Here is an 8,973-nt window from a genome sequence, read left to right as displayed (position 1 = left end):
GATTTTTAAATTACCTTATTTCACTTTATGTTGTTCATGTTAATCCTGTTATCTTTACTATTACTATTACCAGTGTAGAGAAATGATTATTTTCACGATATATAAATACTACAGTTGTTATCATTGTTTATTTATTTTTCTTACTTTTTTTTTTTAACTACTCTTTATTTATTTTTTATTAGTTACTTCTTTTACAATTATTGTTATTATATCCTATATTGTTTTATTTTCTTCAGTATCTCCTTTTATTAGTAACGATATGTGTCATTCTAATTTTACTTAGTTATTATAGTTATTATTATTATCATATAATATCTCATGTACTGTATCATTCTGTATTTTTCTCTTATCATTTTTAATTTTTCGCTACTATCACTACTTCTTGTATACGCGACGTATTTGAAATCGAAATAAAACCGTTAAACAGTTTGCTAGCTACCTCCTCCCCACTCCTTCACGCTTCCGCTTCATTGTTTCTTTCTGTTCAACCGATTCCTCTGAACAGATATATTGTCCTGACTTGCTCTTTGCTCATTTATTATCATTTTATATCATTATTATTATTTTTGTTTATATTTATTTTTTCAAGACGTTTATTTAATCTCATTTTTTTTTCCTTCCCCGTATTGTTTTTGTTTTATGTACATCTCCTGTATTTTTTAACTGTATATGTTACGTATTTTTGTATAAAAAATTTTTACTCTTGCCATTGTTACTTAGTTTTATTCTTATCATTGTATCTTATCTTTGTATTTTTATTCTTATCATTGTATCATTTTGTATCTTTTTAGCCCTGATGAAGCCCTACAAAGTGGGGCGAAACGTCGGAAAATAAATAGTTGTAAACTATTTTTGTTTCTCTTTTGACCGCAACCCTGACCATCTTCTTATATATTAAACATTTGTAGGAAGTCGATCAGAGGATTAAGATTGTAGGACTCAATAAACCCACGCGATAAAGTACAGTGCCTAGTAAAAGAGCCCAAGAGGAGAAAAAAGTCAGTTATTTCACACCACTTTTTGATTACTTTAATGAAAACTATGTATAATTACTGGTCAGGTAGGGGGAATACAAAATGGCGGCTGTTTCAAAATTTAAAAAAAAAAATTTTATTCGGAGTTCCGTATCTTTGAAATTACCTGCAACACAAGAAAACCTGATAGAACATAATTTAAAATAAATTTTCTAAAATATGAGCCCGAATAGAGGTGACAGTCTGTTTACAGTCAACAATCTTTAAATATATACTGAAAATACGGAAAAAGTTAGTGAATTTATTGTGGGAAATATTTATCTCAGGAATCATGAAACGTACAGATGTCTATTAGCACTCAAATTAAAGCTAGTTTAATGTACTATAATATAGTCTATGGCGTTTATCTTCTTAGGAGTAATAGTTTTTATTTATATTATATTTATCAAAATAAATTAACAAGATGATGATTATGATTTATGAAAAACTTAATCTCAGGAACTATCATTTGTACGGATGTCTGCCAGCAATTAAATTAAAGGTAGTTTATGATTTATCTTCGTAGAAAATAGTTGTTAGTAGTAGTAGTTTTTATAATATTTGCAAATGAATATGAATTTTGCATATGAAATTTGATTTGGACAGCTAGAAATCAATTTATTTTAGCTAATATCATAAAAATTACTACTCCTAGGATGATAAACGTTATAAATTACCTTATAGTACATCAAAATAGCTTTAATTAGAGTACTAATAGTCATCTCTACATGTCATGGCGATATAGATTTCCCAGCAGTACATTTTTTATGATATGTTGCTTTTTAAAAACTCTTGACTCGGGAATTATTAAACGTATACAGCTTTGTTAGGGTTAATATTATGGTAAATTTTCTTTAAATGATGCTCTATTAGATTTTTGTAGTGTTGTTGATAATTATATAATATCTGATATTTTTATTTTGTAATATGTATTATAATATTAAATATCTAATACTGACGATTGTTTCATGGAGGAAAAAAGTACATAGATCCGATAGTTACATCAGTCTTCAACATACAAGATGTATTAACTAGTTTTAAATATCGATATTTATAAGTGAGAAGGTGTAAACGTGGTAGGAATAATGTCGTGTATTATAACCTGAATTTTAACTAAAGAGGGAAAGAAGTTAGCGTGAAGGGAAAGAAATTTTCCCCTCTTGAAAGGCTGCAATATTATAAACTAACCTTTACACTTATCGAAGTACAGTCTTATCAAGAATTGTTTCTGCCTTTTTTGGAAGATCTATAATAAACAATTACCCAAATTGAAGCATGGCTAGTTGTAAATATCTGTGTTTTGCTTATGTATGGTGTGAGGTTATGGGTCACAAATCACGGACGAACTAACACTTAGGTACCTCGAAGTATTCTACTTAATTGTTGCTACATATAATTTCCCATTACACCTATTTGATCAAGAATACGGTCCTCTTTATCCTTGTGGTGGAAGAGAAGCCAGATGCTGCCCCCCCTGGAAGAAGTTGCCAGCACTGCCGCTGAAGGATCCAATCCACCCCCCCATATGGAAAGGTTAGTCATGAATGTCAATTCATTACGTTATCGTTATTCAAAGCTGTATTTAGTTATCTATATTTAAATCTTTTGTGCTTCTCTATCAGCCCTTCCAAATTAGATTGAAAGTTTAAAATTACAATAGAATAGTTTTGGAAAGGTTTTTGGATGTTTTAACTCTTTTTCCATTTGTTCGCAGAATTTACGCAGTCAAATCACTTTTCATGTTTTTTCCAAACAGAAAGTATGGCAAAATACGGCCTTAGTTACAAAGCTGTCAGTTTTTTTTCTTTTACACTGAAGTATGTAACGATTAACATATTATATGGGTAAATATTTACCATCTTTATCCACCCACAAGTTGAGAGCATGGCCGATGAGCGGGTCTTTCTTGGCGTACGGGAGGCGTGAAGCCAACTTGTAGTAGTTAAAGTGTCGGCAGAAGAAACGTAGGAGGAACAACGCTGTTAGCAGGATTCCAAAGAGGATCAACATTATTCTCCACCTATAACATACAGTTAATATATTTTATATTTAATATTTTCACTTTTTTGAGACTGGTTTTATTGTTTACATGAGTATCAAAGTTGAGTCTCAAAACAATGTTTACTATTATTTTAACTGCCTAACGTTTCGACCGATTCGCCTTCCTCAAGGACAATTTTTTTTTTTTAAATATTTATTTATTGCTATTTAAAACTGTACATTATAATAAATTTTGTAAATCTGACCTAAGTTAAATTGGATTGTTACAGGCGTGTAGAGAAACTACCCATTAGTAGCACTCTAATAATATTTTACATTAACTGGTCTCGTGGCCATCTTCTTTTCAGGCGCCTCGGAACATTGTCAAGAATGGAAGAGGATGCAAGATTAGAAACTAGGGGGTTTGAGAGTTTATAATAGAAGGAGTGATATCTGGTTCGGGGTAGATCGGTTACATAGGGAACATTAAGGTCTTTATGTATGAATTTATTTGTGACAAAGTAAGGAGCATTGAGGATTTTACGAAGGATTTGGGATTATAAGGATTGAATACGAGAGGAATTGGAAGGTTTAGCGGAGCCCCATAGCTCAACTCCATATGTCCAGATTGGCCTTATTACAGTCATGTAGATCAGTCTTTTGTAATGTGTTGGAAGTTTAGACCGTTTGTTTTTTCAGTCTTGTGTGAAAGCTCAACTCCATACAAGGACAATTTTGATTAGAAATTTACAACTCACATCCAACAATTTAAAAACTGTTTCCCGGTTATTCTACCGAGGTCATTAATTTCAGTCAAATTACCCTATTTCGTTATTTTTCCATTAAATTTTAAAACTTTTAATTAATTACAGTTTAACTCAACACTATTATCACACAATATTTTAAAGAAGTTAAAAATATTTAAAATAAATTTAAATATATAATATATATATTTCTAAATATATAAAATATATCTTACAATTGCTGTAAGAGTTAAAATGACATGATACAAACATGTGGAGAATATACCCGTTGATAGAACTCCAATAACATTTCTAGAGGAGAAGAACTCGAAGGCATCTTCTTTTCAGACGCCTGGAGGATTATTAGATAATAAAGGAGAAGATAGGTTAGAAACAACTAGGTTTGGGTGGTAGGGAAGTTTATCATGGAATTATTGGTATCTGGTTCTGGTCAAATCGGCAACATATAGAACATTAATGTCCGGATGGATGCTTTGATTTGTGACAAAGTAAGGATTTCACAATGATTTAAATTTAGGTTTAAGATTTTCCTTGAGGTTGATCGGGGTGGCCGAAATGTTAGACGGTTAAAGAAATCATAAAAGTGTTTTTAGACTTGGATTCAAATCATCACCATTTTTCGAGAGATGGTTATTTATACACAGGGGATTTCAAAACCTATAGTTGTTAACCCAGTGAAGTGGTCCCTCCCCGTTCTTGTACCCTCTGGCCAAAGGATTCTGGGCCAGTATTGTAACCCCAGCCTACTCCCTTATAATATAATGTGGCAAAGGAAGGGCCAAATTGCTTGTACATATATTTAAATTTAGGGGTTTAGATATAAGTCTTGTATATATTTTAAATAAAATTGTAGGAGGTGTGAAAAACCGTATAGTTTCATCAAACACTCGAATTCGAAATTTTGCAAGATTACAATACTTTCTTTTTATTTCTCACACTCCGTTTATTTTTATTCACAATTTATACAATATGACATAACAATACTTGTTTCGGGTAACTCAAGGTTAACCGAAAGTCTTTGGATTGGGGGCTCCCATAAGAAAGTCACAACCAGCGCCCATGTGGCCAACAACAGAAGCTTACTTCCTCCAGCGCTGTCGGTGGGAAGAGAAGCAACCTTCACTAGATAGCCATCTTGTTTGTTTTTTGTCAACAGCAGTTCTCTTTTTTCTTTTCTTCACTTTCATCTTTAGTGATAATGAGTGAGTAAAGAGACTCTGAAGTGCCCCCTCCCCTCCAGAGCAGTGGAGGAGAGAGAGAGAGACCAAGAAATGAAGGGATTCAAGAATTAAGGAGGGAGTAACGGAGAATGGAGTAAGTCCACCTAATTCAGCATAAAAACATCCATCATCATCATCTACCACATCATTAAATCGTTTTACATATCCTAGTTACTCCAAATTCATTAACATAACTAACAACAAATGTTTTATTTCGGCCACCCCCAACTACTTGTAACTTAGACAATAGATTTTCCTTTTCAGTTAACCATATTTTATTTTCATTATATACAGTCCACTACATCCCACCAGCTAATCAAAAGTGAATGTGCGTCTTTTAGTGGAAGGCGCACTTCATACAAATACTATATACAATTATTGACATCATTACCTGAGGGTATTTTAAGGAGAGAAGGGAAAGGATAGGTCCGCTGTGCGCGGGGGGTTTCTTTTGCGCTTATTTATTTCATTGAGTGAGGAGGGGCCACTCTGCTGGGGTTTTTATTTATTTACTTTGAATTTAGGCTGCAGAGCCAGAGCACCTTCCCTCGATGAGGACATTCACCAAGGGGACGATTCCTTGCCACCTCCTAGGTCTTGGAGGAGGGCCAATTTCCTTGAATAGCCGGTTGGCACTAGCCTTCAGCCCATCAAAGAATTTGATGTGCCTCTGGCCTGTGTACTCAGGCACACTTCTCGGTGGACAATACTGGTTTTAGCCCTCTGCAGTGAAGTACCTCGGACAACCCGCCGGAGGACGGAGTTCTGGTAGCTCTGCAGCTTTTGGATTGTGTTTTTGTACAGGTGCCGCAGCAGGGGTGCACCATAGAGCTTTGTGAGTCTGAAGATGGCCTTACATATTTGCAACTTTATCTGAAGAGAGAGTTGCAGGGACTTAAGTATATGATTACAATGCTCTCCCTTACTATATATTCCATATTAAATAAAATTCTAAGAATCGGTTCAGCAATGGCTAACTCATGTTGATATAAATCTAATTTTGATAATCCTACTTTTTTCGTTAAGTCGTTAAATAATACTAACAAAAGTTTCTTTCAAAAAACCTCGAGATGTTATCGACTGTAGTGTATTCTCCTTGGGCAAAATGATATGCCACGATCTTATCGTTCTTACTATTAATAATAGCCTTCTTTTGTTAACCTCTACAGCCATTTCAGTGGCGGTGGTCACAGCTTTTATCAACAAATGAAATCTTTATTGTGTTTATATCTTTATCACACCAAATCTCTCCCGTAACTAGACTCTATCGCTACACTTTGACAGCCAACGCAAATTTCCCCTTTTAAAATAATTCAATTGTTGAATTATACTAAACATAGGAACAGCTAATATCCTCGTACTATTTCAAGAGCGGACCAGCGAAGATTCATTATTATTAGAAAAAACTAAAATCTTCACCATTTTAACTTTCACTTACCTATGTATGAAATAAGTAAATATTAAGGTGAAATATTACGGGTTTTGGACGAAAAAATACATTTTGAGGTACCATAATTTCTAGTAACATAAGTTTTGCAAAATGATCTCTGTGCGAACAGCTCCAAAACGAAAAGCAAGGAACTGAAATTATATATTTAAGGGGGTATATGCCTGAGATGTGACAGCAAATATTTCGTTAATATCTACGGACCAGAAGAACCACTTTATAAAATCGATTTTTCCCATTTTTTCGAAAACAGCCCCAATGATTTTGATTAAACTAGAAATGAAAGTGTCCGACTTGGCGGTAAGATTTCTAGCTAACAGGCCTCATGAAGGCTAGAAATTCTTTTACATATATAAAACCATGTATCCAATATCTCTCGCCATACCATTTCCACTTTAAAACGTCTAAATTACCCCCGCCACCTATTTCCATTTGAAACTCGTAGGCTCCTAGTCCCTTCTCTAATATTTCCCCACTTTGACTATTGCTGTACGGTATATGGGGGCGTCTCTGGGGACCTCGATGGGAAATTAAAACGTTTGATAAATTCCCGTTTTTATGCTGAGTTAAAGTGGCTTTATCCTTCCTACCGTCGTAAATATTTCCTGGCATCCTTCATCTTTCTAGTCATCCAATCCCGCCGTCCTTCATACATCTTCGAGCTCCTTAAATTCAAATCCTTTATTCGTTCCCGCGATACCCGTCCCGGTCTTCAGATTTATACATAAGGGCCCACCGAACCGCTGCTTTCGATAGATCGTTCATAATCCGAGTCTCATCCTTATGGAACTTCATCCCTTCCAACATCCGTTGCTCGAATACCCTTCCTACCTTTAAATCCCGCCTGTTCAATCATTTCTTATCCATTCAGACCCCATAAAATTTTTAATTAATATAATTGTAAATATGTATGTAAACTATTATATCATTCTTAATTATTTTTAGATCGTTTTCTTTTCTCTTTTTTATTTATTCACTTTTTTCTTGTTCAACTGATAAAAGTGAAATTAACTTATAATTATTTTTTATAATGACTATTTTTTAGTATATATTTATACTGATTATATTTCTTTGTCTTTTTATTTATGTATCTCTGAGTCTCCTCAGCCCTCATCTATTGATTTCTCTGTATTATTCTGAAGGGACTCGATCCAGAATAAATAAAGTATCATTATTATTATATATATATGTGGCCTCTACCCGAACAAATATTGCATAACAAATACAAAAAACATTTTAAAGAGTTCATCAACATAGATCTGCAATGTTAATGTGTGTATTGACAACTTTCCAATATTTGTATAGTTGTTTTTATACTTTTTGTTGCTTTCTCTTATTTTCTATTAATTTTTTTTCATTACTTTTCTTTTATTTTAGGTTAAACCAAACTAAAACCAAACAAAATTATTTTTGATTTAAATAGTTTTAAGTTTGCTCACTTTTTAATCTTAATTATGTATTTACCTTTTTTATCAATTTATTATTGTTTTATACATATTAAGCTATTTTATACATATTTATTATTTATTATTATTATTAATAAAATCAATAATAAATATAGTGTTTTATATGAAAGAGTGTTTAAGATAAAAAAAATGTTCTTTACTACAGTTAGATGGGCTCTTATAAAAACATCTTTTAGGTAAAGAAGCATACATTTTGTTATTTTTTATCCTATTCTATTTAATTATTATTTTGTTTTAAGCTGTATTTTATTTTTATTTTCTCTCACCTCTTCTTGTTTTGTTTTTCTATTTTTTTTTAAATATAGTTTTTCCAAATTGTTCAATTTTGTAATTAAATTATAAACCAATGATATTGTAACATTGTATGTATATAAAATGGCTTTTTCATGGTGTATGCACAAATGATATAAAATATACGGCCTATATTTAAAATATAGGGCTTAATACAGAGGAGAATATATATATATGTATATATAGTAAAATCTATTTTATATAATTGCATAGATTAATCAAAGGAACAAATATAAAAATAAACCTACTTGCAATGAGAATAATGACGCAGCTCAAACCCATTGGACTGGCAGGTTAATGTAAGAAAAACTACATGAGAATATATTATATACTCAGGTAGAATCAGTGTTGCCATTAAAAGCAAAAATTTCCCTCTTGTATACCTTCATTCAACAGGATATTCAATAATGTTTGTATGGTGTAATATCTCGTTTTTCGGTATGGTATTCGTCCTGTACATACAACTAATTGGGAATGACATAGCTATAATGCGAAGGAAAATCTCTGTAGGGAAGTATGGTCTACATATAATACAAGACCCGGGAAGAAAAAGGCAGTTATTTCATCCCAATTTTTCATAACTTTAATAAAAACTATGTATAATTACTTATCAAAATTGGTGTCTGCCCAGTCTGCGTAGGGGGAATAAAAATTGGCGGCTTTTTCAAACGGTAAAAAAGTTCATACATAATAGTGTTTCTATATGAGGCTTTCTCGCGGTATACAACAAGTCTATATTGCATCTCTTATTCACGGAAATTGATTTGAAAATAAAAAAAAAATCTCTGATCT

General features: G+C 32.5%; 1 protein-coding gene across 1 annotated transcript in view; it reads left to right on the top strand.

Annotated features, from left to right (window-relative positions):
- Positions 1 to 2,460: 2,460 nt before the first annotated feature.
- Positions 2,461 to 8,973, top strand: part of hrm (hermes) — a 238,265-nt gene continuing 231,752 nt past the window's right edge. Inside the window, exon 1 of the mRNA XM_067052504.1 lies at positions 2,461 to 2,546. Coding sequence (XP_066908605.1) covers positions 2,476 to 2,546 — 71 coding nt within the window. The 5' untranslated portion in view covers positions 2,461 to 2,475. The remainder of the gene's footprint in view (positions 2,547 to 8,973) is intronic.

This window comes from Halyomorpha halys, unplaced genomic scaffold (genome assembly GCF_000696795.3).
Source record: "Halyomorpha halys isolate HHAL.00 unplaced genomic scaffold, Hhal_1.1 Scaffold145.1, whole genome shotgun sequence".
NCBI classification, from domain to species: Eukaryota; Metazoa; Arthropoda; class Insecta; order Hemiptera; family Pentatomidae; genus Halyomorpha; species Halyomorpha halys.
The sequence above is the reverse complement of the archived record's forward strand: the minus strand, read 5'-3'. Positions and strand labels throughout refer to the sequence as shown.